Source organism: Nyctereutes procyonoides, unplaced genomic scaffold (genome assembly GCF_905146905.1).
Source record: "Nyctereutes procyonoides isolate TBG_1078 unplaced genomic scaffold, NYPRO_anot_genome, whole genome shotgun sequence".
NCBI lineage: Eukaryota > Metazoa > Chordata > Mammalia > Carnivora > Canidae > Nyctereutes > Nyctereutes procyonoides.
Window position 1 is genome coordinate 14,029,271 of NW_026575160.1, and position 26,990 is coordinate 14,056,260.

Here is a 26,990-nt window from a genome sequence, read left to right on the forward strand (position 1 = left end):
GTCTCTCCGGGGTCGGGAACCAGCGGGCCAGAGCTCGCCGGCCTGCCACCAGCTCGGGGCCCGAGCCCGCCGTGCGCGGAGCAGGAACGGCAGCTCCCCGGGCGCTTTTCAGTCCATAGTCCCTGCTGCGGTGCCGGGGCAGCGAGAAGCGCAGGGGACAGTGGCGTAGGACGAGGCCGGGCCACCAGCTCTCCAAGCTCGGAAGGGAGAGGGAAGTGGGCAGAGGATTGGTCTGGAGGACCCCAGGTGGGCGTGGAGGGGACAAGAGCAAGGGGGGAAAAAACAGAAAACAAAAAAAACCCTCCCTTCTCCAAGGAGGGTCTCCGAACCCTACTCCCCCCACCCTAACTGATTATTAGCAAGGCAATGAGAAGCTTCTGTAATTCGACGCCCGGGAGCGGGTGATTGGTAGTATTTCAGCTGGCCGGAAAAGGCCGGGGGTGGCCGGGCTCCTTGCCCTCCCTCTCTCCTCGCTCTCCGCCCCTTTCCTCCTCCCCACTCGGCTTTGCTCCGGGAGCCCTACGGGATCCGGAGCTGCTCGGCCGCGGGATTTTGAAGGGTTGGAGGCGGGGGAGAAAGATGACGCTAGCGGACGTGGCCAGCGTGGGGGCCGGGCGGTGCGCTGCAGGCCATCTGCCGGCTCCCCCGGACCCAGGAGTCTGCGCGCTCCGGCAGGGGCCTCAAAGGGCGAGCCCGCAGCTCCAACAAAATACGCTGAGCTCCCCCCGCAATGGTGCTCGTTTTCTGCAGGGGGATGTTGGGAGTGGTAGGGCCTCCTTTATCCACTGACCGCCCCCTCCCCTTTCTACTGCACGTCTGAGGTGGGGGGTAGGGGCTGGCAGGTGGGAGGGGCGGGGGACAGATGGCTGATGGTGGACGGGATATTTTCTTCTTCCCCAACACCTCCTCCCCTTTGTAACTGCCTGTGTAGTTCCTTGTGTGAACCTTCAAGTCTTTCCCTAGAGAGACACGTGCAAATCTGAGCGTCATCCCAGGCCAGGGGTCCTGTTTTCCATCACCCTCATCCTACCCTGATGCTGACGGGGTCGTTAATTGCTGTTTACTATTAGGTTTCGTGTCAACCCTTGGCTTGTAGAGAGGAGAGAAAATGCCAAACTGAGACCGAGGATTGATGCATTCTTAGGTAAAAGAAATCCAGAGATCATCCACGAAGCTTTGCAGCCAATGCAGCATAGATTTGTCTCTGACCCTGTGTACCACATCGGAATCGAACAGATAAAAGTAATCTGAGGATGGGGTTCCCACTCCCCTCTAGCTTTCCTTCCCCAGTTAGAAGAAGAAAGTTTTGCTCGAGGCAGGCACATTTCAAATGTGTTAGTCAACCTTTCAGGGTTCTCCATCCTGTTCTCCACTTATAGAAGGCTTCCCCCCTCCCAAGTCGCCCCTTCCCCCAGGGGAAACTCTTGCAGACGTCTGACTACGGATTCCCTCAGTAGCAAAGAAACATTTCCCCCCCAACATTTCCTTTTGAAATGGTATTTTTCAGTGACCTTTGACCTATCCCCAACCCCGGTTAAGAGAGAGCATGGACAGGAAAGGTCACTCCTGCCCCAATTTCAGCACCTGGGGACGTTCATCTTCGAGAAGGGAAAAGGAAAGGCGGCCCTTCTGGAGGCGGCTTCTTTGGGAGCTCCAGGCTTCCAGCGATGGGGAGAGGAGGGGCTCCTGTCGGGAAGGAGGTGGAACGTGAGAGGGTCCGTGCTGGCATTGCGAACGATCTGCCTTCCGAACCAAAGGGCGTCCTTTCCCCTGGCCTCACTCCTTTGTTGGCTTCTTCAGCCCGGGTTTGCGCAACCCCCTTGGCCGCAGGGCTCGCGCCACAAAGCGCCCCGGGCCGCAATCGCTCCCCTTCCTCTGCTAGTTCTCGGCCTCTGCGCTCCACTCCTTCCACTTCTCTTCCTCCCTCCGGGCCTCATTCCAGAGCCAGCACGGGTGGGGGTGTTTTTCTTGGGATCACATGCATGCGCTTGCACACCAGCCCGCAAGCGCTCGGGGCCGCGACCGACCCACCTCCGCGCACTGCTCCCGGCTCCCGGCTCCCGGCTCCCGGCTCCCGGCTCCCGGCCCGCGGGACTCTCGCAGCCCAGGCGGCTCCGCCCCGGCTGGCCGCCCGGAGCGCTGCTCTCCGGTGTGGCTTACAAAGGCAGGCTCCTCTGGCCTCGGGCCCGTAAGGCTTCCGTAGCTCGGTTCTTTCCCCACCCCCACGAAATCCTGGGGCTCACTCCGCCTTGCAGAAGACCCTGGGCCTCGGGGCGTGTAGGCCAGCGCCCCACGACTCGAGCTGAAGTCCCTTTAAATGCCCCGGGAGAGTGGGCGAGAGGAGAGCTCGATCGCTATTTAAACGAGGACCTGCGAGCGGCTTGCTGGGCTCAAAGCGCCTCTTCCAGGGCTCTGCTCTTAGCAAGGGAAGGAGCTAGGAGGAGACAAAACGCTGCCGAGGCCCGGAGCTGTTCATGGCATCCGCGGCTCAGCCAAGCTGTTGTTTTAAAAGAGCAATAAAAATGAATTATGACTAAACGCCTTCTAACTTAATGCTTTCGGATGGGGATCCCCGGCAAATACGTAAGAGGATTTTTATTTGTGCATGTGTTCCTGCAATTGATCTCTTTGATGACATTCTCATTCATAGAAAGCGTTTGATTTATGAGCGTAGGACGAATCGCAAACAGCAGCGGCTCAGCCGGGGCTGCGGCCGGGCCGCCCTGCTCAGTTCCGCGCCTGGAGCTGGAGACCCGCCCGGGTCCTCACACGCCTCGGCCGCTGCCAGGATTTAGGGGGCAAAAGGGTGGAGGAAGGTAGGGTGCAAACCCATGGAGAGAGATCGCGATTTCTTTGTAACTTCCGAGCCTTAGCTATTAAGAGCCGGGCTCCTAAATCAACCCGCCCCCCACACATGTTGCTTACACGCTGCGTTTTCTCACGGTAAGTGGCCATCGCGGCAGAGCTCAGTAAGGGAAAGATCAGCATGGGGAGATGTAAGAAGGGGGAAAGAACCAGAACAACCCAGTAACGTACCCTAGATCACATTTTATTGATTTTTTATTTAAAGTGCTTTTTCTCTTTCTTTCTAGAAACTGGGTTAATTTGTAACCTAGGGCGCAGAAACTCTCCATTTAAAATCTCAACTTGGTAACCTGACTTCACAGCTTTAATGATCCATTATTTGCCATGTAAACAGATTTAAGAATGAAATATTGATTTTTCTGACCCTGAAAAAAAAGAATCCTAGAATGACTGAACCAGAGGATTGGAAAGAACCCTTTCTGAAGTGCATTTTCCAGCTAGTAACCATTGTTTTGTTTTGTTTTTGTTTTTCTCTACCTTTTAGGTCTGTTTGCCTGGACCCATCAACAGCTGGGAGACTAATCAACCACACTGAAAATGTTTCCGGGATTGTGGGGGAGGGGTTGGAATGTAGATGTTTGAAACAAATGTGTATAAATAAATGAATTTTGATAACTTAGTTATTGACCTGAAGACTGGTAGCTTGTTAAAGAAACTCCATGTTCCTCCTTCCTGGAGTTGGGGGTTTCTGTAGGCACTTTATTTCGCCACTTTCAAAAGCTTGGGCTTGGCTCAGCTCTGGGGCTGCCCAATTCTGTTTCTATCACCAATTTAAATCTATGGCTTGAACCTCTACACTGAAAAACCAAATCCATTCCCTTTAAAAAGAAAGAAAGAAAAAAAGGAAAGAAAAAAAAACACTTCTCAGAAGTCCTAACCATTTTCTGGCTTTCTTTTTTGTTGTTGTCTGTTGAAGACTTTGAACATGCCCCCTTAATAAATATATTAAAATGGAAAAAGAAGATGGATTGTGACCAGAATTTTATTTACCAAGTTAGACTAAAAGAAGAAAAAGAAACCGTTATGAGCCTTGAGAAAGAGGGGGGAGAAAAAAATAAGAAGCTACTTATAGCAAAGGAGAATTTATTCTACCAAAAATACTCATGACAATGCATCCTAATGTAATACAAAAATAAAAAGAAAGTGAAGATACAATTATATGATCACTTTCTTGCAGGCCTCATATATTGCTTTCAGGAAATCACATAGAGGGTCGTTGGATTAGATTTAGAACAACTAAAACTCCAAAATAATCTGTAAAAGATGGCTCTGAGACTGGATCAGGAGAATCACTAACAGAAAATCTTCCACATTTAGAGGAGAGACAGAGTAGGTCTAGAAGAAAATAAAATAAAAATCAACTCTCTCAGAATAAAAGAAGGCCAAACCACCTGGTCAAAGGGGGTTTTGTTTTGTGATGCTTTGTTTTGCTTTAATGTTTTTAGTAATTCAGATGCTGCAAGTCGATTGTGGTGAGTGTGTCTGTAAAAAAGTCAAAGCTGTCAGCTGAAATATCTACGGGACTGTCGAGGGAACCTGGCAAACTGGGCGAGACTGCATCTGAAAGCTGCAGGCAGGAATCTGTGGAAAAAACGTTAAAGTCCTGCAAAGAGGGGACCTCCAGGGTCTCGGGACTGTCATTGTTTAGACCAGAGCCACAGTTCTGGCCCATTGTTGACAAGCAGTTAGAAACAGTGGGTGACTGGTGCTGAAAATGTTTCAGATTTTTCTCATTGCTGGTTAAAGGCGAAACTGGGAAACTTTGGGAGTCGCCATTGTGTCCATTGGGAGCCTGCTGCTGAGAGAGGGCATTTTGCTGAAAAGTGTAACCTTCTCTCTCCAGAAGGGCCCCGGAGACGCTGAGGGCTTGCTCAAAGAGAGACTTCTCTTCCTCGTCCTCCTCCACTTTCTCAGAGTCTTCGAGGCTTTTAAATTTCCCTTCGCTGTTCTGGTTCTCCTTGCACTGGGTCTGCCTCTTGTGCTTCATCCTCCGGTTCTGAAACCACACTTTCACTTGTCTCTCAGTCAAATCCAGCAGCGCTGCAATTTCCACCCTTCGGGGTCTGCAAAGGTACTTGTTGAAATGAAATTCTTTCTCCAGCTCCAAAAGCTGCGTGTTGGTGTAAGCAGTTCTCAGGCGCCGGGAGCCCCCGCCGCTGCCATCGGCGATTTCCAGGGATTCTGCGGAAAAGGAAACCAACAAGAGACACACGCACAGTTGGAGGTGGAGGGGTCCGAGCGGGGTTATTCCACTGGAGAATAAATATAGCAGAAAAGATCAACTGCAACAAAATGGCCGCCCCTGGATGCAGGAGAGCTATTGTGCTGCCTTTCCTGGGAGCCCAGCCCGGGGAGACCCCATCTCTTCCACCTCCATCAAATTCCTGCCTGTGGCTCCCCCCAACCTCTCCATCCGGGAGCAAACTTTATATTAGCCACACCACAATTTATAATTAATGCATCAGCTGCTTAGCTGAGCAAGAGCGATCTATCACTCTTCATTACTGTCAAAAAGCCAAACTCTAGGACAACTAGACAAGAGGAGGTCAGTTCCAACTCAAATAAATCATCCCACATTACACAAGTTAGGGAAAGTTTTCGCCCCCCTCTTCTTAAAAATATATGTGTGTCTCATTGTGCAGCGCAGGATCCCTTTTCTCTCCATCAAACCCACTCCTGAGCCCACAGGGGAAGGGAAGGCAGCCAAGCATCTCTCCCTCTCTCCCCCTGCTCTCCCAGCCCACGCTCCCCTCCCCCAGAGCGGCTCCCCGGGCAGCCCGGGCGGGGAGAAGGGGTCCCGGGACCTGGGGCCAAGTCTTTGGACTGACCTTTGTGGCCGAGGCAGGCAGGGCCGGTGGCGGCGGCGGCGGCGGCGGCGGCGGCGGCGGGCGGCAGCGCGGTTTTCTTGGCCGCCTTCTTCTCCTTCATCCAGGGGTACTCGGGCGGCTGCAGGGCGCCGGCGGGCACCGGACTGCCGCGGCTGCCCGCGGGGCTCGGCTTGGGGCGGCCGCCAGCGCCGTGGCGAGGGTGACTGCCCGGGTTCAGGCTGGGAATGGTCTGCTCAAAAGGAGGAGGAATCAGTGTCGAGTGTGAAAGCGTCGAGGTCTTGATTGATGAACTTTGAAATGTATCAGCGACAGGGGGAAAAGATGTCAGGCACTCAGCGAGCGACGGCTGGCTATTGATAAAACCAATCTCTCGCTCAAATTCGTAATTCATGGCCTTCTCCTTGGAGCCCCCTCGGAGAAAAAGTTCCCTCTTCTGGAGGGGCTTTGGGGGGGCAAGGCCCAAGAAAAAGACGAGAGCAGAGGAAAAAAAAAATCTATCATAGAAGATCGCTGCTGGGGTGTTTTTTTTCTAATTCACTGATTACAGCCGTATGGGGACCGCGCTACTATTAAACTATTGAATTCATGGAGACAAGGTTGAAATTGGACCGAATTGGCTGTCACATGATTGCTTCTGCCCAATGACAATTTGGGCTTTAATCAAAAGAAGCCACTGTCTGTTTGATTGATCCAAAAAAGTCGGGAAGGAACGCCTCATTGGGGGCCAGCGAGGCTTTATTTACACTTTTTTCAGGGCAAAAATACATATAGGTGGGTGTGGGTGGGGATGCCCGGGAGTGCGTGGGGGCCAGGGTGCCTGCCTGCCTCCTGATCTGCACAGATCTGGTGTGTGCGCCTGGGAGTGTGTGGAGTGTGAGTGTGTGCGAGTGTGAGCCCTGCTGCCGGCCCGCCGGCGGCTGCCCTCTGCCTCCCCCGCACACTCCGCGCATTGTTTGGGACTGTCGGGAAGACGCCTCGCACCTCACAAATCATTTAAGCACCTCAGTCTGACGCCTGCAGTCATTAACAAAGTAATCCATTAATCTTCAAAGTTTTGACACCCGAGAGCCCCGCATCCCAGCCACATAAGTTCTGCTAAGGCAGGAGGAAGGAGCAGAGGGAGAGGGGAGATGAGACAGGGAGAAGAAAGAGAGAGGGAGAGGGAGGGAGAGAGGAGAGAGAGAGAGAGAGAGAGAGAGAGAGAGAGAGAAGGAGAGGAAGAGAGGAGACACAGAAGAGAGGATTCATTTTGGGGTCTCCCCTCTTTTATTCTCCTTTTCCTCCTCCGCCTTTTCTAACCAGTTCCTGGATCTCACAAGTGATCCTTGTTTTCCTTCCTCTCTGTCTTTACCTCCTTTCCTCTTTTTTTCCTTCTTCTCCCCTCTCCCCTTCCCTCTCACTTCTGTCCACCTCTCCTTCCCCAAACCCCTCCCGCATGCCCTCGCCCCCCTCCCAAAGCCCAGCTCCGATCCGAGTCCTCGCCCCCGGACCGGACCCCGGCCCATTGTTAGCCGGCTTTTCCAGGGCAGCTAGGCATCTGGCTCCAGAGGGAAGCGGAAGACGGGAGGCGGCTCTCAAAGCTTCCCAACCTTCCTGTGCCATCAACTTTTCAGGAGTGGCTCGAGAAAGATAGATGCATGTGCCAAGCAAGACAACAACCCCAGGTCCATGTGTCCAAATCCCTGTAGCCAGGGCGGCGGCCAACCAAAGCAATGCCACCCGGAGCAGGCTCCTGCGGCTCCTGGCATTCTGGGTTTCATACCCGTAGGGCTCGAGTGCGGTGAGTATTTCTGATTTCCAGGAAGTCTGTTGGAAGTTAGCAGCAGGGAGGGAGAAGGCGCTTGTTCCTCTTCTTCCTTCCTTCCTTTCTTTCTTTTGCTTTTTCTTTTCCTCTCCTTCTCCTGGTCCTTTTTCGCTCTGATTGGGGGCTTGTGCGTTCAGATGCAATGTGTGTTCCCTGGCAGCCCAAATCGTCTCCCGCACCTTTCTGCTCCTTGGCCACCAGCGATGTTTGCACTCAGGTTCTGCTGTGGGAAACAGCACCGCAGGTGAGAGAGGGCAACCTCAGGAGGAATTATAAAGGTTCTCTTTTCTCTGTTCACTCGCTCTCTTTTCCACTTCGGAGACTTGAGACTGAGAGCATCTTGGACTGTGCTGGAGGGTTCAAAAGATAACACCTTTAGGAATCAAACAATAACTTTTTACAAATCCACCAAGCCAGAAGGAGGGGAGGAGGCTGAGAGAGAAATCTGAAGGTATCTCTTTTCCCTCAAACCCTGAGGATGATGATTCGCTTTTGCTTCCTTTGAAATGGACCAAGTGATCAGACTCCCCCAGGCCGGCAGGCATCCGTGGCAGGAAAATAAATCATTCTGATGGCCAGGGAGAGAGAGGTTGGTGGGGGAGAAAAATCTACGTAGAAAACAAGAAAGGCCGACCGCAGCACAAGGCTAGGACTCCATTTCTGAGGCCAGCATCAAAGGGGGCTTGGGTTGGAAATTAGATATAAAGCGGCCTCCATCACTGACTAGCCCAGAGCATTGCCTTACAGATAGAGATGCTATTTTGGAAAATGTGAGGTTTTTCAGTTTTCTTGCTTTTATTCCAAACAAAGCTCTAAAGGAAGTCTGGGCGCGATCAATCTTGCTCACCAAAAGCCTTGACAGCTTCTGGCCCTTAAGAACACATTTCAGCTTCGAGCTCTTTCCAAGATCAAATGTGGCCGAGCAAAGAGGAGAGCAGGAAACGCAAGTAAACAAGGAAAACTAGTCTTTTTAAAGATATCTTTTTGGCAGCAGGAAGAGTTATAAGGCTGCTTTTAGGAAAGGTGCTTTGCACATTCTGGGATAGTGGCTTTTGGCATTTGCTTTTACCAGAAATAATATTGAGGGGCTAAGGGGAGGGGGAGCTATGGAGAGGGAGCAGCGCTGCCCCCATATCGCTGAGGCTTTGTCAGGGGCTGCGTGGGTGAGAGCTTTCTGCTCGCCTCAGCGGCCTTAATTCAAATACCATCTGGAAGCAAACCCTTTTCTTTGCCCATTCAACATAGAAATCTTCCCCAAATCTGTTACTTTAACTCAGGAATATTTTAATAAGGACTTATTTTTAATATCTTTGAAGCTGGAGGTGAGATCAATATTTTTTTTCTCTTTGAAACCCAAAATGAATGTTTTGACTGCCAAGATATGGGAAATGATATTGGAATCTCATTTAAAAATCTGTGCCCTGAGGGAAGGAGGATGCCTCCAAACCAGTCCCCTCTCAAATAAACAGCAGATTTTAGAAATGGGTTCAAATAGTGGTATCTATGCAAGATTTTCCTCTGTGAATGGATAGCACTCGCTCGCTGGCTCTCTCCCTCTCTCGATCTCTCGCTCTCTCTCCTGTGCTCTCTCCACTGTTCCTTATATTACCAGGTAATTTTATACAGTTCTGTAAAATTTTTACTCATAAGAAGATTCTGTGGTTGCTTAGCCTGCTCAGTTCATATCTGAACAAGCAAAAGACTGGAAGCTCCAGTCCTCACAAAGGCTGGTTTTCCAGCCTCTGCATTTCTGAGGTGCGCCATATTTCGGCAGGGAGGTTGGGGTGGGGTGGGGAGCAAATCTACTCAAACTCTTTTTTTTTTTTTTAATGTGTATCAGGAGCCCAAGAACAGATGTGGGAGAAGCATCTCTGGCTGTGAGAGAAACACCCAGATCTCTACAGCTGCCTGGCTTTGCATCTTCTGAGCCTTTTTCTTTTTCTTAAAATGTGAGGTTTCCTAAAAGCAGCTCCTGTGGACCCAAGAGATACCCCCAAAATGGCTCCAGTGCCTATTTCTAAAGATCACCTGAGGGAGCTTCTCAGGGGAAAGATAGAGGCCATGATGATGGATATTTTGGATTGCAAACAAAATGGCGACATTTTTCACCCCCGTCTCTGAAAGATACAATCCAGGGAGAAGGAGGATTTATTTCTCACATCAGATGCTTCTGATCCTGAGACGCAGGTGGTTCCTCATTTCCAATTTAGAAAGGAGATGTTGATGGGGATACAGTTCTGAGGTTTTCACTTTCTGAATTTGGTTCCTTCTCCAAGCAATTCTTTACTCTGAAGGTAAAAATATTTCCCTTTCCTGTGCCTGCTTTTGCCCCTGCCAGCCAGTCAGTAGGCAGCCCTATCCTAAATCCAGGAGTAGAAATGTAATGTTTAGCTCTTGCAGCATCAAATGAAAGAAGTACTTATAAAATTGCATTTTTATTAGAAAGATACCAATCTCCTTTCTCTCTCCTCCTCCCCCTGGGGCCATAAAAGGAGAGCCAGGAGGGATGAAGGAGAGGAAATAAATCCAGAGGATGCCAAATCCTAAATTCCGGGAGGAAGCCGACGCTGGGAGTCTAGCAGTCCAGGGCAGGGCTGGGGAGGCTCCTGGGAGGTCAGCCTTTCTTTTGCTGGAGACCTGGGCGAGGTTCTGTCTCCTTCGGGCCGCCTAGCTCCCAGGGGCGATTTTAGGACTGATTCTTTCCTCCTGGAGCGATGAGGGACGGAAAAGGCATCCACAGAGAGTCCGGTTGCTCCAGAAAATGCTCGGCATCCTCCGCGAGGCTGGTGATGCCCGGGGTTGGGGCACTGGCTGGTCCGCTTTGACCTGGAGGAAGATCTTGGAGAAGACGGCCCAGCGTTACTCCCCGGCGGGGCCTCTCGGGCACCTGTGCGGCCCCGCTGCGCTTCGGGCCGGCTGCCCTTTGTTTCCCCCGCACTCGGCGCTCCGCAGCCCCTGCGCCCGCGCAGGCCCCTCGGCGGCAGCTGGGAACCAGGCAGCCCAGCGGGCTGGCGCTCGGCGCGTCCAGAGCCGCCCGCCTCCAGGAGCTCCTGCAGCCTTCCCAGGAATTCGCCGTGCTCCCAGGCGCGCCGCCTGGCCAGGCCCCACTCCGGGCTGGAAGGCTTGCCGCGGCCTGCTCAGCCACTTCGCCTCTGCCTGGATTTCACGCAGACCCCCTTCTTCGGCCAAAGAACCCCTTCTCAACACGGATATTATTCAGAATAAAAACTTTATTTATTTATTTTTTTTGTTTACTTTCTCAGAATGTGAGCAGCAAGGAATGTAGAACTCTCAAAACAAATCTAGCATTTTTTTTCACGTTTACAGATTTTTTTTTTTCAGTTTCGCCGGATGTTACAAACCTAAATCACTGTTTTCAAAAGCTGGATCCTCTCTGGTATTATTGCATCATTATCGTTTTTATAAAGGAATTATATTTCCCTTTCAAATAAAAATTTTTTTCTATGTACGCCAATACACTATTGAACAAAAGGCCCAAGAAACCTTCTGAACAATCAGGGTACAGAATTTCTTTAATATAAATACGAACGGATGGGGATAAATAATATTTAAAACTTAGATTATTCAATGCTTGCAAAAAAAATATAAATAAATCTGACTGTTCACCAGCATACACACACGGAAAGACGTACACTTAGTCATCCTTGCACAGGGAGCCCCTGTTTCAAAGCGCCTTTGATTTTTTTTCGCTCTTTACAAGAAGTGCAATTAAAAAAAAAACCTAAAAATTAAGAAAAAAAGTAATTGCTTCCCCTCGGGAGCCATAATGTACGAACAAATTCACATTGAAGAACTCGGCTAGAAAATTTGTTCATATACCCTGTTTCTGATCAAAGAGTAAAGAAGGTAAAGGATGCAGGGCCAGCGGCCGAGCGAGGGGTGGGAGGAGATAAACATCGCTACTGATACTGACAGCCATTCCAGCAACCAAGATTGCTACGTCACATAAACTATAAAAACGCGTTACCAAAGAAAACAAAACGGGGTGGGGGGAAGGTAGTGGGGGCGGAGGAGAGAGAAGGGAGGACCGGAGGAACCTTAAAACAAAATCAAAAAAAAAAAAAAGTAAACGTAGAAGAAAGGTGGGGGCAGGGGGACTCTCCTGGCGCGCAGCCCCGAGCCCACCATCACAGGTGGGTGAGCTTGGGGGCTTCCTGAATTCTTCCCTGAGAAGGATGGTGGGCGGTAAGGTCCGTGTAGGTGGGGTGCGGCTCCCCTGGCCCGGGCCCGTGATGGTGCCCGCTGCCCAGCGGCCCAGCACCCCCGTAGTCCATGGCGGCCTGGGCGGCGTGGGGGAGGTGAGTTAGGCCAAAGAGGGCAGGCCCAGAGTTGCTCATGGGCTCCACATAGCTGCCCCCCACGAAGACGGGGCTTCCCTGTAAGTGTGGGGTCCCATAGCTGCCGTTGCCCTGCAGGCCATGCGCGTGTGGGTCGTAGTCGGGTGTACCCCCCGCCCCCGCCGCGGTGTAGCGCTTCTGTGGGGGCGGTGGGGGAGCGCAGCTTGGCAGGGGGGCGGGGTAGGAGGCGGGGGGCAGCCCATAGGCGCCCTGGGGAGGCTTGGAGAAAGGCGGGGGCGACTGGGGCTCATATGGGACGCTGTTGACCAGCGAATGCATAGAGTTCAGATAGCCGCCCGCGCCAGGGGGCACTGGGCTGCGACTTGGGGACTGGCCCCCTGATGACGTCAGCATGCCCTTGCCCTTCTGATCCTTCTTGTACTTCATGCGGCGATTCTGGAACCAGATCTTGATCTGGCGCTCGGTGAGGTTCAGCAGGTTGGCCATCTCCACCCGGCGTGGCCGGCACAGGTAGCGGTTGAAGTGGAATTCTTTCTCCAGCTCCACCAGCTGCGCGCTCGTGTAGGCGGTGCGCGCCCGTTTGGACGACGCCTGCCCAGGCGGGCTCTTGTCGCCAGCGCAGCTCTCCCCTGTGAGGACAGAGAAGAGTGCCGTCAGGGGCGGCCCCAGGCCCCGCCTAGCCCCTGACCCAGCCAGGCCCCTCCTTGCTCCAGGCCCCAAGATCCCTCCATCTGTCAGGGCCCAAAAAGGGGGAGGAGGAACTAGGTGCTGCCCTGTGTCCTGGTGGGGAAACAGTGCCAGTAGCTGGGTAGCTAGTCCCTCCTTCAGTCAAGTTGCAAGTCAGAAGCTTCCCTAAGTGGGGAGAGGTAAGGACAGAAAAGGAGAACCCCCAGTTTGCTTCTCTGGTCTGTATTTCCCTCTTGGAGCTCATCACTTTCTGAATCATTTGCTGATCCTTTCAGGCCTATCAAGAACTACAAGCTCCCTGTGGGCAGGTCTCCCATCACTCCCTTCACAGCACCTGGAATGTGGAGCACCTAATACACACTCAATAAACCTTTCCCCTCTCACTGTCTGACTGAAGGACTGGACATTCGCCTCAACTGGCCACTCATTTTGTCTACCCAGTGGAGATGCTTTGGAGTGGAAGCCCCAATCTGGAAGGCTTTCTGTGCCCAAAGGAAGAGATGCCATTGAAAATATCAATTTCTAGTGAGTGGGGTGACCCAGGCCCCTGATGCCTATTTATTAGGATTCTTCATGTCATCAAGCAGCCTCCCATTTTTGTACACGAATCCTGTGCCCTCCTATCCCCACCCCACCCCCAAATCTTGACTCTGGAGGGTTCCAGATGCTCAGGTTCAGGGCAGAGTACTGGCAACTGGAGAAAGCAGGGGCAACAGTGACCAAGATGCTGGGAAGCCCCAGACCCAAGGCCTGTCCTCCAGTTTAGTTCCAGGAGGCCCATGTGGTTCCTATTAGCATGACAAGGCCAAATCCCCTCCCCCAGGAGATCCCTGGCTGCCTTCATTGTACTAAGTCTGAGTAGGGCCTTCCCAGAGGAAGGGCAGCCACTCCATCTACTGGAGCAAAAAATTAAAAATAGGCTCTGTTTATAAGCAAAGTGTTGATTCTCACTCGGATGGTTGACTAGGCCTGCTTTTACTCTTCCACATTTCAGTGTGGAGTGGATGTCACTGTTTCATTAGAAATGAGGAGTTGTGCTAAAGAGAGAGAGTGGAGCTCAGGTTTGTTGTGTCCAAAGGTCCTAACTCCAAGAGTGGAGCAAGAAGGGATTCCAAACTCACTAGGCCCCACTTGCTCTTGAAGCGGTCAAGAGACGCTCCCATCAGGTCTCTCTCTGGGGGTTCCTGGGCACGCAGAGTCCTGTCGCCCCCCCCAACCCCCTAGTTTGAGGGAGAAGGAGCAGTTAATTCTTGAAAATGTTCCAGGGCTCCCAGACTGTCCTGGCCGCAGCTGGAAGTGGCTTGGCCAGGCCAGTGGACCCTCCTCCAGAAGGCACCGCTTTACCTGAGCTGGAGCCGCTGGTTTTCTGCTTTGTGTTTTGCCGAGACTCTTTCATCCAGGGGAAGATTTGTTTGGCCACGGTAGGTGAGTTGAGTAGGGGGCTCTTGGCTGCGCTGGCGGGAGTGGGGTTGCTGCTGGCATTCTGAGGTGGGGAGACCGAAGAGGGGGGAGGGGGCGCGGCCGGAGCAGGTGCTGGGGGCTGCGGCGGTGGGGGTTGAGGCTGCTGTGGAGCAGGGGGCGCGGCCTGGGGCGGTGGCGGGGCCAAGGGTGGCTCGCCCAGGCCTGGGGGCTGGCTGGGCGGGCCACTCAGGGTGCGCAGACACGCCTCGCTCAACTCGTGAGCCTTGGGATGGCCCCCGGCGCTGGCGGGCGACTGGAGTGAGCAGGCAGGCCGGTGGTACTCGCCATCGGCGCCCAGGGCCGCGGACGCCGGGTACGGCTGCTGACTGGCATTATAAGCGAACCCGTTGGCTGCCTGGTAGGGGTAGCCACCGTAGATCGCGGAGCTGTCGTAGTAGGTCGCTTTTTGCATCGCGTTGTTTCACGATCTTGATCGCACACACTGACAGGGGCTTGACACCCGTGAGGGCGCACATTGGCACGCCCCCGCGGTCACGTGACGCTCCGCCGCCAATTGCCGCCCTGCGCAGACCTGGGGGGGCGAGAATCGCAGCGCGGTGAGGGCTCCGCGCAAATCCATCTTACTCTCAATAGCTAAGTGACATGAAAGCCATAAAAGAAAAAGTGGTCAGCAATATTTAGCAGCACGACTTGGCCCCGGGCGCAGAGAGCCGCGCTATAAAAAGCCGCTGGAATTTACTGGCAGCTACAAATATTTGCTTAACTTGCGTCTGGAGTTGGGGGGTTTTCCGGGGAGAGAGGAGGAGAGTCAGCGAGGGCTGGAAGTCGGGTCTCCAGACCTGGAGTCCAGAAGAAGAAAGGCTGATGAGCTAGAAAGAAACTGGGCTGGGATTCTTCTTTTCCAGGGAAGGAGAAACTTGGGGGTGTCCCTTCATCACCGCTCTTTAGCCTTGTCCAGTGAGCCCCGCGACTCCTTCCCTCTCAGGATCTTGGAGGAAGGGGCAAGGGGGCACAGGGGAGGTTAGGCTGACAATCTGTTCTCCAATCCTTGCTTACGACTGATATTTGGCAAAAGAGCCCTGACGCGAGGTGACTTCCCATCCAGCCCCTGCCTGGATCTTCCAGCACCCAACAGAGGTATGCATAAAAAATTTTCAGGCAATTGCCCTACTCTACCCCGCTGGGTTTCAGAAGCTGAGCTTGTTAGGCAGTTAATCTATCCCTGTGCAGGGATATGACCTACCTCCTCCAAATGAGCCCCTTGTGGCCAAGAAGGGGAGAGAGAAAACTTTGGATGGAACATCCTGTGTGGGAAGGGACCAACAACAACACTCGCTCTAGCAAGTCAAACTCAAATCCTGGACAGTTCTTTACTCCTTTCCTCTCCCTATTTCTCAGGCAGGACCCAGCAAGCCACTCCCACCTCTTTTCCCCTGTTGCAGAAGGTTCCCAGACCCTCCTGCCTTGGACTTTCTGAGGTGCTGTTATTCAGGGCAACTATCAAATTCTACCTGTTAAAACATGATGGATTAGAGAAAAAAACAACCCACCAGGAACCTGAAAAACCAGCGTTCATCTCCATGACCACGGCTTGAACTCTCCTTCCAACTTAACGATAATAGGTTCTGTCTTAGAAACTGCTATGTAATTTGATGTATGGGGGTCATTTGGCTCCGGACGAGGGATGGAAGCACAAGCCATAAAATCCTGCCAGAGTTCCCTGATCTTTGTGTGCTGTTGTTGTTGATGTTTGTTACTTGGCCTATTTACCTGCTTCAGAGACACCAAGTAAAGGTCAACCCTGGAAATCTTAAAAGCAACTAAAAAGCCTTCTCAACTCTTTTTTTTAAATTTATTATTTAGAAAGCAGTTTGCAGAAGTGAAATCTATGTTTTATTTTGTTTTCAACCTTTTCATGGTCAATCTCTGGTTCTCAGCTGAGAAAAGTTCCATGTGAGTTCATACACACACACAGAGAGAATGATAGTTTCTCTAAGAAAAAAATGCAATGACAAATTCATGAAGAAAATGGTTTAGTTCATGCCCCAACTATGTATATGTATATTTGAGTCCTGGAGTCATTCAAGTTCTCTAGGACTAGCCGACACTTTGTTAACTAGAAAACACCATCCACCAGCGCATGATTATAATTTTGTTTTTAATAACGGGTTCCTTTGTATTTCATTATTAAAGCAACAATCTGACCAACATCTGGAAAACAAGCACAATTAATTTTCCAGAACCTCAATTAAAAAATCACAGCTTCCCTTATCCGAAGTTACTGTGTGTAATCTTGAGCCCTGGAGTATTGTTTCTATGTTGGAAATAGATAGGAACCAACAGATACCATGATCGAAAATAAATAAAACTTAAAACTGAATAGCAGTAGTGAATATCTCAGTTTCCTGTTCTTTCACTGAAAACAGCTCCTATTACATTTGGCAGTGTTCATGTCTGCCATTATAAAATTTTAAGATAGTAGGCTTGTGCAAAATAAAATGTCAGGTTAAGAAAATTACTCCAGACACTTGAACAGCAAGATATTAGATAAAACAAAATTAAGGTGATTTTGAACCTGCAGCATTTCAAGTGACTTGCTAATCCATTATCACAAGCTATATTGGCCGGCTGCTTACTTAAGTCTTTTCATCAAGTTGTGTGTGCATTGTCTTGTAAATAACAAAAATGCCGTGAAAAACCAAAGAACAAACAACAGCCCCCATAAACTCAAAATATGAATTCTCCTCGGTGATCCCACCAAGGTCCTTCCTATTGTTTGAGGTTAGCAGACAACCACCGTGGGGCCCACACATTTCCCCCCTCCCGCCCCACCCCAGCCCCCAAAGTTTGCAACCTAGTAAAGAAGTTGGAGATCCGCCAGTCTGGAAACTTGCTTTGCACCCCCACCCCCACCCCCCCAGCAAGGGCTGGGGATGGGAGGAGATTCCTCCAAAAAGATCTGTTTCTGGACAATAACCCCCAGGTGCAAGAGCTGAAAGAGAGTTGAGGAGGCTAAGTTGAGTGCAGAAAGCAAGCCCTATTGTCTTTCTGGAAGATCTGCCCAAATTCAACCTCCTTCCTTCAGACACCGCTCCCCGTTTCCACTCCCGCCCCTTCCTTAGCCTGCCCTCACCCCGAGTTTAAGTGGGAATATCGGGTGAGAGCCCCCGCGTCCCCTTGCCCACCCCTCCCTCCCACCCCAACCCAGAAAAGTTGGGGCTGGGCTAGGGGAGAGGGACGAGGTGGGGGCGGGGATGAGAAAGCCGCCTGAACTCGAAGTGTAAGGGTATCAGTCACTGCCGGGAAGGAAGCTCCGGCTTGTGAACTCTTCTTGAACCGAGATTTAAGTCTGCAGCCATAAATCACCGAGACGTAAACTCCGCCATTCAGCGCTGAGAGCCGCCGGTTGTGGCCCTGCTTACCTTAACTTCTGACGAGCGCCGCGGGCGCAGGCTCGGGCTCGGGCTCGGGCTCGGGCTCCGGCCCCCGGCCCGGCTCGGCGGCCCGGCCGGTCCCCTAGGCGCGGGCTGGGCACCGACCCTCAGCATCAGCCGAGACCGCGGGCGGGAGGGAGACCCCAAGGCCCGGACGCCGCGGCGCGGAGCGTGGCCGCCTCGCTGCTCCGGCGCGGCTCGCCCAGGGCGGACTGGGGCGGCTTGGACCCCCCCTCCCACCCACCCCACCCACCCACCCCTCCCCCACACCCCCGCCCCCTGCCCTTCCCGAGGGCAGCAGCCGCGGCCCGGAGATAAGCGCTAGCGCGGCGCAGGGCTCTCTGCCTGGGCTAGTGGCACCGACTTGGGTATGTTTCTTATGAATATTACACGCGGAGCAGCGTCTGGTCGGGGGGTGCGGTGGGGGGTGCTGGGGGCGGGCGGGAGGGGAGGCCGAGGCGGCTGGGGAAGCGCGGGGCGGCGTGGGGGATGGGGCTGAGGCGAGGGGAGGGACAGGAGCGAGAGGGGGAACTCGGCGGCGGCGGGAGGAGGGCAGCCTCCCCCCAACCCCCAACGCCCTCCCTCTCCTCGCTTCTAGGCGTCACTAAAGTCCAGGAAAATTATGCTAATGAGGACAAACGGCTCTCACAAAGGGGCTCTCTTGCCGGGCTCTATTTCTTAGGAATCCATTTGAGAAACCACATAACCCTCTGCCCTGGACACTTCCAGTTGGGGTGCAAGGGGAAAGAGAACCAGAAGCAGAGTTCCCCAGACTTTGGGCACTTTACTACATCAGCCACCCCCAATCTGAGAACCTCAAAGCCAATCTTTGGGGGACAGGGGTAGGGCCTCCTTTCTCAAGAGGCCTCCCCAAGAGCCAACTGGGCTATCTTTGGTTATATTTTTAGGCAGAAACCCTTAAAATCCTGCAGCCGGGAGGGAGGTAGCCTGGGGGAAATGCACTTAAGTCTAGGCAGTGAAATGGGATGCTCTGGGCTCAGGTACACATGAGAGTGCCTTAGAAACCTGGGTCTCTAGCTTTTCTGTGCCCATTTCCCAGTACAGATAGGCAGCTCACTCACAGGGAAAGAGATAAAACTCTGACCCCAACACCCACCAGGTCTATGAGGTTCCCCCCCCCCTAATTAGTGATATACAGAGACGCTAAGCAGAGGAAAGGCCAGAGTGCGGCCGGTAATATTGCCACAACTTTAAGGAGGATAGTCTCCCTCCCTTCTAATGCCTCCCTCACTCTTCCAGATTCAGAAGCGAACTCTGCAAGGGTATGTGTGTGGCAAAAAGAGAAATGGAGCTTTCGTGCAATTCCAAGGTGTCAACGGCCAGTCCTTCTCAAAGGAAGGTGTTAAAAATATAAGTAGTATGTTTAAACTGTCAGGGAGCCAAAGTGTCACCTTAGAGCAAAAACAAAGCCAAGGGAAAAGGGAGAAATCAAAAAGCACTCCTGGCCAGGGTGGCCTCATGCATACCAATGGTTTTTGTCATTTATGGCTGGGCAAGATTTATGACTCGGCGCCCCAAAGCTGTAAACAGAGCACAAAACAGCAAACACTTGCTCCTTATGGCATATTGCGGCAGCGCAACTTGAAAGAGGGAGCCGGGCAGCGTAGGAGGTGAGAGCCGCCGCAAAAATCCGCTCGGCTGCATTTTCTCTTCAAACTGGCCGGGTCGGATGTGGCATTTGAAGAAAGAAGGCGTGGGTCAATAATCAACCCGCACTTTCTCCTCCAAACTGCTGACACGACTCTTACCGCCTTCTCAGCTAAGCCAGCTGCAAGGAAGGCCAGCTTTCCGTGAGAACCTGCCAGGGGAGGGGACCTCCTGGGCCAAGAGGGCCGAGGGCGCCGAGGTGAGGGCTGGGGCATCTGGGGCGCATACCTTTTCACCAGCTCCAGATTGTGCCGGGCAAAATGCTAGGACTGGAGCAGCGGGAGTTGAGGGAAAGCTTGGGGTGGGAGCTCCGGACTGGGTCTTTGCTGGTCCCAAGACTAGGTGGCTTCTGGGTGGCGGGCTACAGCAGGCAGAAATGGAGCTCTGACCTCAAGTCTAGAGTCCTGACACCCTGGCATGTAGACCTCCGGGGTTTGGGCCTCCCTTCTGAAATCCACAGGAATGGCTTTTGGAACATGGCAGGCGAGGTGATTAAAAATAATAATTTATGACTGCTGAAGGTTTTTAATTTGTTATTGTTTTTTAAGAGTAAAATACTGCCTGTCAATTTCCACTACCGGGAATTACCCACCACTGCTGCTGCGGTGCCCCTTCTAGGCAGATCCTGCAGCCATTCACCCTGCTCGGCCAAAACCACTGAGGTTTTCTTTGTGGAGAGGACCCTTTGGTTCCCCCAAACCACCGCCTCTAGCCCCTGTGCTCCCATATGTCTTACCCATTGGGGACTTAGAAGAAAACATTTTCTCAGCACTACAAAAATATCTGGAATAGCGAAGGTGCGTTTGTGCCTCTCTACCCTTTACAGGGGCCTCCTTGAGAACATGCCGGGGAGGGCCTGGGGTCGATCCGAGGCTCTCTGTGCAGCCAGGGAGAAAGGTGAGATAAAAAAGAAGAATGGAAATCCAGGAATGGGGAGGAAAATTAATGAGGAAATGCACTTGCCTGTGAGCCTGAGTTTTTGGCATTTTGAAGGTAAAAGGGGACTAGCTTATATATATATATATATATATATATATATATAGCTATAGCTTAGCTATCTATAATAGAGTACCTTTAGCTCTTTCCATGAAAGAAAAACCAACTGGTGCTCTATAAACTGGACTATTGGTTTCTTCTCACCGTGCATACTTTTATACAGAACCAGTTTTTTGAGAGTCCATCCCTAGATATTTATTCCGCTTGCTGGCACTGAAGTGACAATAAAAAGATGCTTTTAACAAACCTCTATTCCCTCTCTCATTCTTTCTAGCGAAACTATATTATTTATGAGTCTTTAACTGGGTCAAAAATGCGCCAGAACTGGGTCATAAATCATATGAAATGCTGACAAGTAATTGAACAGCAATTAAAGCTTACATTTTATTTCCAAGGGGTGTTTTAGAGCACTTGAAACGGCCTCAGTTAAGCACGGTTAGCGTGGAGGCCGGCAGCGGGGGAGGGTAGAAGCAGCCCTTCCGTTCTGGGGATGTAAATCCCACTCAAGTAGGGGAAGCTTGATTTGATTTTTTTTTCAAGTACAGAACGAAATAAGATTTTTTTTTTTTAAGTCATGGGCAAATCTGATTCCCGACTCCTTGTAGACACCCTTTTCCTGCACTCCAAGATCTCCAAGAGCAGAGGAAAGCGAAGTTTCCTTCACCTTTTCAGGGAGTTTTCATCCTTCCCAGGAGTGCTGGGTCCCCAAAGCGCAATTACTGCGAGCTTTCCCGGTAATTTGGAAGCACAGTTTAACTCTCATCTGCCTCTGTCCTGGCTGCAGCACTGTTTCTGGGGTCGGAAGCCCGATAGACATGTCTGCCTCTGCTTCTTGCAGACTCTGCCTCTGGAATTCTCTCTAGCCCAGGGTGCACTAGCCAGTCCTTAAAACTCTGCAAGCCGGCTGGGTGCATTACAATAGAGTGTCCAGGTCGTGCACAATATGAAGCTCAAACCGAGGTCTGGCTCCCTCCTTCTCTGTCTCCCAAAATTTAGAATAACTGAGCTTCTGGGCGTCAGGCAGGCTTACCCCCACCCTAAGCGTCTCCTAGGTCTGAGCTGTCCTTCTTCACCCCTGCCCGGGTAAAGAGGGTGCTAGGGAAACAATGTCGCGTCCTCTGGGTCTGGCACCTTTGGTCTTGCATGTGGGAAAGCGTGTCCCACAACCCAGCACTGAACAAAGTGGCCCGAAGCATCATCAATAAAATGGCAGCGCATCTGCACACTCATTGATTTCTCTCCCCCAGCTGCTCCGGCTGCCCAGGTCAGCCCTACCTCTCTAACCGCAGCCGCCGGCAAACGCCACCAACCCGGGAGCGATCTCCCCTTCCCACCCACCCAGCCTCCACCCCCTCCGGGCAGTCTTGCCGAGCGAGCGCAGCGCGGGCCACCTCCGCCTGAGCAGGCGCTTCGGGACCCTCCCTCCGCCTGGGGCTCAGCTCCTGGGACTCCAGCCCGCTGCAGTGGACAAAGCCGCCAGAGCACTGGAGGCCGCTGGGCTTACCTAGCAGCCCCCAAGTGCCCTTTCCTTTATACCCCCCAACACTTTCCAGGGAATTAAACTCAGTCTGAGGCGCTACTGGGGATCTTTCAAATGGTTTCGGTTCTAGGAGAGAAACAAAGGAAGAGAGGGGCTGAGGGTCCTGTCGGTGAACCAGGGTCTCCTCGCCTGACCTTTGTCTCTCACAGCCATAACTCACTCTAGATATGAACAATCAGCGGAAATACCTTAAAATAAATTCCATCCTCCTGGTGTGGCCTCGAGTCCCATCGGCTAGCTCGCCCAGAACCGCTCCATGAGCGCTGAAAACTGCAACCCGCTAGGAGAGCGCTCTCCGGAGAAGGGGAAGGAGAAGGAGGAGGTGGGTGCGTGGGGGTGGGGGAAAAAAGCTCTCGCTCTGTAGAGAATCTAGAAAACGTAATCACAGGCGAAGCCCGCCCGGGTCTCCGCTCCAAATGCCACAATAATGCGCTGTATTATGTGCTCACGTGGTCATACGTCAACTTAAATCCTTTTATTTGAAATAGGGAATCACTGAAGGGACTAGGTTTCCAAGCAGAACATTCAGCTTTGGGGGAGGGGAACTGGGGAACCTTGGCCAGCAGCGGGGAAGAGTTAGGTCTGGGGCAGTAGAACAATGGGGGCAGCCCCCCTCAACATGTGCCATACTAGGCCACTTATCTCCACTTATATTTCTTTACAAATTATCCAAACAGAAGGGAACTGTAATGCTGTCCCCATGCTTAGGGTCCATGTAACTTTCTGCAGTCTTCCACTCACAGACAAGCTGAAGCCTGCACACCCAAGCACTCTAGTTTCCTCTGGCCCACTAGCCAATACATCAAAAGGCAAAGACCAGGACTTTTTCCAGAAGAAAACCCAGCAATAACTGGCTTATTAGTTGTTGGACTCCCTCATGGCCTACCATTGTATGGAGTTTGCTAACACCCACGCCATACACCACGCCACTGGAGAAACCCAAAAGGCCCCAAATTACCTGACAAAGGCTAAAGCACCTCCTCCAAGTCCAGTTGATTTTGTTCAATGGGAATCCTCCAGAAAAGAGGTACTTAGCTCTAGAGTGATGGGTCAGTGTTTTGCAAAATATGGAGGGACTCAGTGCCCTGGCTAAACCTACACTTATTCATTTCCTCAGTGCATAGCAGGAGTGATACATGAAATTATAGGCTTCTAACAATGGAAAATGTAAGGGGGAATGATCTAATTGACTCTGCAAGAGAAAATTCTCTCTCTCTCTCTCTCTCTCTCTCTCTCTCTATATATATATATATATATATATATATATATATATATATACAGTACATTATATATATATTTAATATAAATATAATCAGCTTTTACTGGCATCCCTTGAATTAACCTACGATAATCTGGGACTCTCTTTGCACATGGGTTTGTTCACCCTCTCCTAAGAAAAGTCTGCCTGCCAGCAGAAAATGAACTGGACCAACTCTGTTCTGGACAAACCTGGCTGAAACAAATAAGCCACCCCCAACCCCACCCCCATTCTACTACTGACTTCTGCTTGGTGACATTGTCCACTGATTTTTTTTTAACACTTCACCCTCTCACAAGTTGCCAAAAGAGTTCCTCTTTTCAGGTCTTAGCTTCCAGACTTTGGGAGTGCTCAGAAATGGTGAAATCCTCATGCCTTATTCTTTTCCTTCTGAGAGTGGATCTTGAGCTGGCTAGGCCTCTCTAAGTGTGAGACTCACTTATAGCAGCTGCAGGAGGCTGTGCATGATTCTGCTCCTCCCCTCCTCCCCTGCAGGGGCCTGGTGAGAATGTAAGGCCCTCAGTAAGGGGGCCTGGTCATGGGGGTGTCCACATCAGAAGGGCAATAAAAGAGGAGGAGACCTAATCCCTTGGAAGTGAGCCCTGGCCTGTGCTGGTGGCAAGATTCCAACAAAGTTCTGTCTGTGGTAGAGCTGGGAGAGAACCTCTCTGTGAACTGTCCCAACTCTGACCTAAGCCACAGGCTGGAAAGTGACAACCCAAAATGAAAACCTGCTTCTCTTAGGGAGTTTTCATCCTTAGGTATGGGGAGGGGGCGGGCGATGGGACCAAAGGCTGGTTTCCAAAAAGCATTCTCCAGGTCCCCAAGGATTCAGATCACTAATATATTGTCCTCTGCTCCCCATATGCACCCCCCACCCTGAGTGCCAAATATTCCGCACTGAACTCTCCTGATAGTCTAGAAAGGACCTGGAAGTATTGTCAAATTGCTAGCAAACTACCCTCTCCCTCAACCAAAGTTTCTGCAGAAACTTCAACTCAAAAATTAGATGAGGCCCCCTTCAGAACTCTCAGAACAGTCTGGAGCAAATAAAAACTCCAAAGCCATAAATCAATGGGAGAAGTATTCGGTACTGCTTCAGAGAAATGCCTTAACGCCAGCAAGGCCCAACGGCGGCGGCATCTCAGCTCTAGCCAGGAGCCTCCAAGCCGCTATTAACAGCCCAGTTAATGCTCCAACTGCTGTTTAACAATTAACATTAACGACTTGGGTTGGAATGGAGTGATTTGGTGGGATGTGAAGGGAAAAATCTGAGGAAGTCAAAGGAAATTTAGCTTTTGAGGTGAAAACGGCTTCCTTAAGAGAGACCCTGGTCTGGGCAGGCCACCAGGGAACCAGCAGCTGAGAGTCCTCCCTCACCACTCTGAAATCCGCTCTCCTTGGATAAGGCTCTGGGCCTTTTAAAGTTCAGTTCCAGAGAACAAGAATAGAGATGCTCAAGTATGTAGGCCCAGGCTGGGAAACCTAGCTGCCAGTCCCCTTCTATTTATTCCTTCAGACCCCAACCTGGCCAGTGCTGGGGCCACATGCCCTGGATCCATTTCAGCAGAGCCAAAATAGGTGGAAAGTTGTTTCGGAAGGAGCAGGTGAGCTTTAGTCAATATTTGCAAGGCTGCTGGCAGATTAGATATATCTGTATTCAAACACTGCAATCTGATTTCTCTGTCAAAAATACACTTAACATTTTACTCCCTTCAGTTAACTGTAGTGGTTTTTCTACTTAACATCAGGTAAGGCTCACTTAGCCTCCTCTCCTTTTTTTTGGTGGAGGTTATAGATCATTATTTAACATGAGATATTTCCTGTGGGTGCAACTGCAATACAAATGGGCTCCAAGTTCTCTGGATACAAATGGATGTGTATATCATTTTATACACATGGTCTAAAACTCCTGCAACTATGTATACATCCAACGGTTCTCTTGTGTACAGAGATGCAAATCATATGTACATACTGAGTTGCAAATTCCTGAAATACCCCACCTATACCTGATATAAATGGACATACAGTAGCTGAGAAAGTAACCCAGCTTTACTATTACCCTATTTACTTTCCATCTGATAAAATAATAATCGTATCCAGAATACCATATAAGCCTTAGAGTATTGCTGAATAGCATGCTGCAATTAATTAACAACATGATATCTATTTGGGGAGCAAATTTTAAGGAAGACAAAGGCCTAGGGAATAGAAAACAAAAACTCAGAAAACTTTTTAAAATAAATAACTCCTGAAAGAACAAAGCAAACCCATTCCTTCATAACAAGCTTCTGAAAGCTATTCCAGCAGCCCCTCCCCCAAATAGGCACGAAATTTATGGATCTTTTACAAGGTAATAAACCACAGTAATTACCTCCCTGCATTCCCAAACTAAGAGAACAAATTAAGCCAGAACTTGAAAAGAATTTTAAAGAGTTTTCTCTTGTTTCCAATAGGAAAAGAAAACGCAGAGACCTGGAACACCGGTGCTTTTCCCGTTGAAGATCAGAAGATCAGCCTGGCTAAAGCAATGGAGAAGACCTGCCGCCTGCGACGGTCTACACATTTGAAAGGCAGTAACTTCCCTCTTGCCAAGGAAAGGCGGCCGAAGGATAGGAGAAACTACAGGGGGCGAGACAAGTTTCCTCAACGCAGATCTGTGACTGACGACCATTCCTGAGCTCAGAGTCTCCGCACGCGCCGCAAACAGTCGATAGGGAGAGCGGCCCACGCGGCGGCCGCCGCGCCCATGGCCTCTACTTGCTTTTGCCCTGCTGCTCGGTGCAGCGGTTTGTTTGGAGCTTCCCGAAGAAAGAAACACACCCCGTTGACACCCCCCACCCCCACGCACACTCATCTTTGGTCTCAGCAACCGCCCCTCCTGCACAACGCCGGCCGGCTTTCAGCTTTCAGGGAAGATTCTTTGTCTTCCCGAAGCCCCGCATCCGCAAGGAGTGCAGCTGAAGGGAACCCAGCTCCAAAATGCCTCCTAAGTTAAATATTGACCAGAACCTCTTTCAGAGGGCTGCAGCTCCCTGGAAGAGTAAACTCCTTCCAAAGGCCCTAGCAAAGCCCAGCGGAGTGAAGAGTTAGCACAGCGCTTACCTCCAAAGATGTTTAAGACTGATCCAGTGATTGTCTCCAACTCCTGGCACTCAGGGAGTCGCCTTTTCCGGTGTCCTGGCGCTCTGCGGACAAATAAACAGCAAAGGGTAAATGGTGGCTGCGAAGGAAGCGAGTTGGAGAACCGGAGTTGGAAGTGCGGCCCGCGCGGGCGCCAGGGTGGCCCCCCGGGTGACGCGGACACGGAGGAGTCGCCAGGGCACTGGTCCATGAGGCGCACTCGTTGCTCGAAAGGGTCCAGTCTAAGGATGGCTCGAAGATGGTGATTTATTTTTGTAAAATAAATACATACTCCCATCTCCGCAACCACATTCTCCACTTTCTTTCTTTTTACAGGGGATGGGATGAGGAAAGGGGGTGGGGGAAGAAAACAGACGGGCAGAGGAAGATAGGAAGGTGGAAGAAGCTTTGCCGTTGGTGCCCGCTCTGCTCCGAGAGCTCCGCACGCACCTCAACTTGGGGAATGTGAATGCACGCTTTATTTTCTTCTGCTAACAAAGGGAAGCCCTGTCTGAGAGCATTCAATCACGACTCTCTTGAAACCTCACTAATAGTGTTCATTTCTGTTTGGCGCGAAATTAGACCCTGGCTCAGTTCTTGGGCTGGGGGCAGTCTTGAGAGGTTTTGTCTTCTGGTTCATTCAAGCCCTGGGTGCGTCACTTCTCAGTCCCAGTGGGCTGGCGGGACTACCGCAGCGCCCAGTCCCTCAGAGCAGGCCAGCTATGGCTGTTGGAAGTAGGGGGAAACTGGAAAGGACACAGACATCTCGCAATACCTGGTCTGGGGGTCCTATCCAGCCTGGCCTTAGGCACCAGTGACAAGCGGCTGCGTGCCCTATTTCTGCTGCCAACTCATCCCTCGGGATATTTGCAACCCTCTCTTGCTCTCTAATTAGCAAGTAAATGGTCAGTCAACTTTCTCAGGATGGAGAGTAGATGCTGATGAAGGGAGTAAAAGATTCATCCTCCGTACTGAACCCAGGCTGGGAGAAGTTCTCCACTAGCTGGGACTCACGTTGCTTCCACAACCCTATCCTCCCCTTCACC

The 26,990-nt window shown here is 51.4% G+C and overlaps 3 protein-coding genes across 6 annotated transcripts; 1 reads left to right on the forward strand and 2 right to left on the reverse strand.

Annotated features, from left to right (window-relative positions):
* The first annotated feature begins 579 nt into the window (after nt 1-579).
* Nucleotides 580-3,484, forward strand: LOC129502746 (uncharacterized). Its single transcript, XM_055314509.1, has 3 exons — nt 580-766; nt 1,253-2,583; nt 3,350-3,484. The coding sequence occupies exons 1-2, from the start codon at nt 580-582 to the stop codon at nt 2,518-2,520; spliced, it is 1,455 nt and encodes a 484-aa protein (XP_055170484.1). The 3' UTR covers nt 2,521-2,583; nt 3,350-3,484.
* A 468-nt stretch (nt 3,485-3,952) lies between these two features.
* HOXA2 (homeobox A2) lies at nt 3,953-6,087 on the reverse strand. The gene is made up of 2 exons (XM_055314606.1): nt 5,694-6,087; nt 3,953-5,046 (listed from the first exon to the last, which is right to left on the reverse strand). Exons 1-2 carry the CDS (start codon nt 6,082-6,084, stop codon nt 4,307-4,309), a joined length of 1,131 nt encoding a protein of 376 aa, XP_055170581.1. The 5' UTR covers nt 6,085-6,087; the 3' UTR covers nt 3,953-4,306.
* A 4,622-nt stretch (nt 6,088-10,709) lies between these two features.
* Nucleotides 10,710-25,989, reverse strand: HOXA3 (homeobox A3). 4 transcript variants are annotated; one of them, XM_055314600.1, is made up of 3 exons: nt 25,927-25,989; nt 13,848-14,496; nt 10,710-12,445 (listed from the first exon to the last, which is right to left on the reverse strand). In XM_055314600.1, exons 2-3 carry the CDS (start codon nt 14,374-14,376, stop codon nt 11,646-11,648), a joined length of 1,329 nt encoding a protein of 442 aa, XP_055170575.1. In that variant the 5' UTR covers nt 14,377-14,496; nt 25,927-25,989; the 3' UTR covers nt 10,710-11,645. The 4 variants fall into 4 exon arrangements, with proteins under 4 accessions (XP_055170575.1, XP_055170579.1, XP_055170577.1 ...); XM_055314604.1 differs by lacking the exon at nt 25,927-25,989 and adding an exon at nt 21,752-22,722; XM_055314602.1 differs by lacking the exon at nt 25,927-25,989 and adding an exon at nt 17,348-17,550.
* Between the last annotated feature and the right edge of the window lie 1,001 nt (nt 25,990-26,990).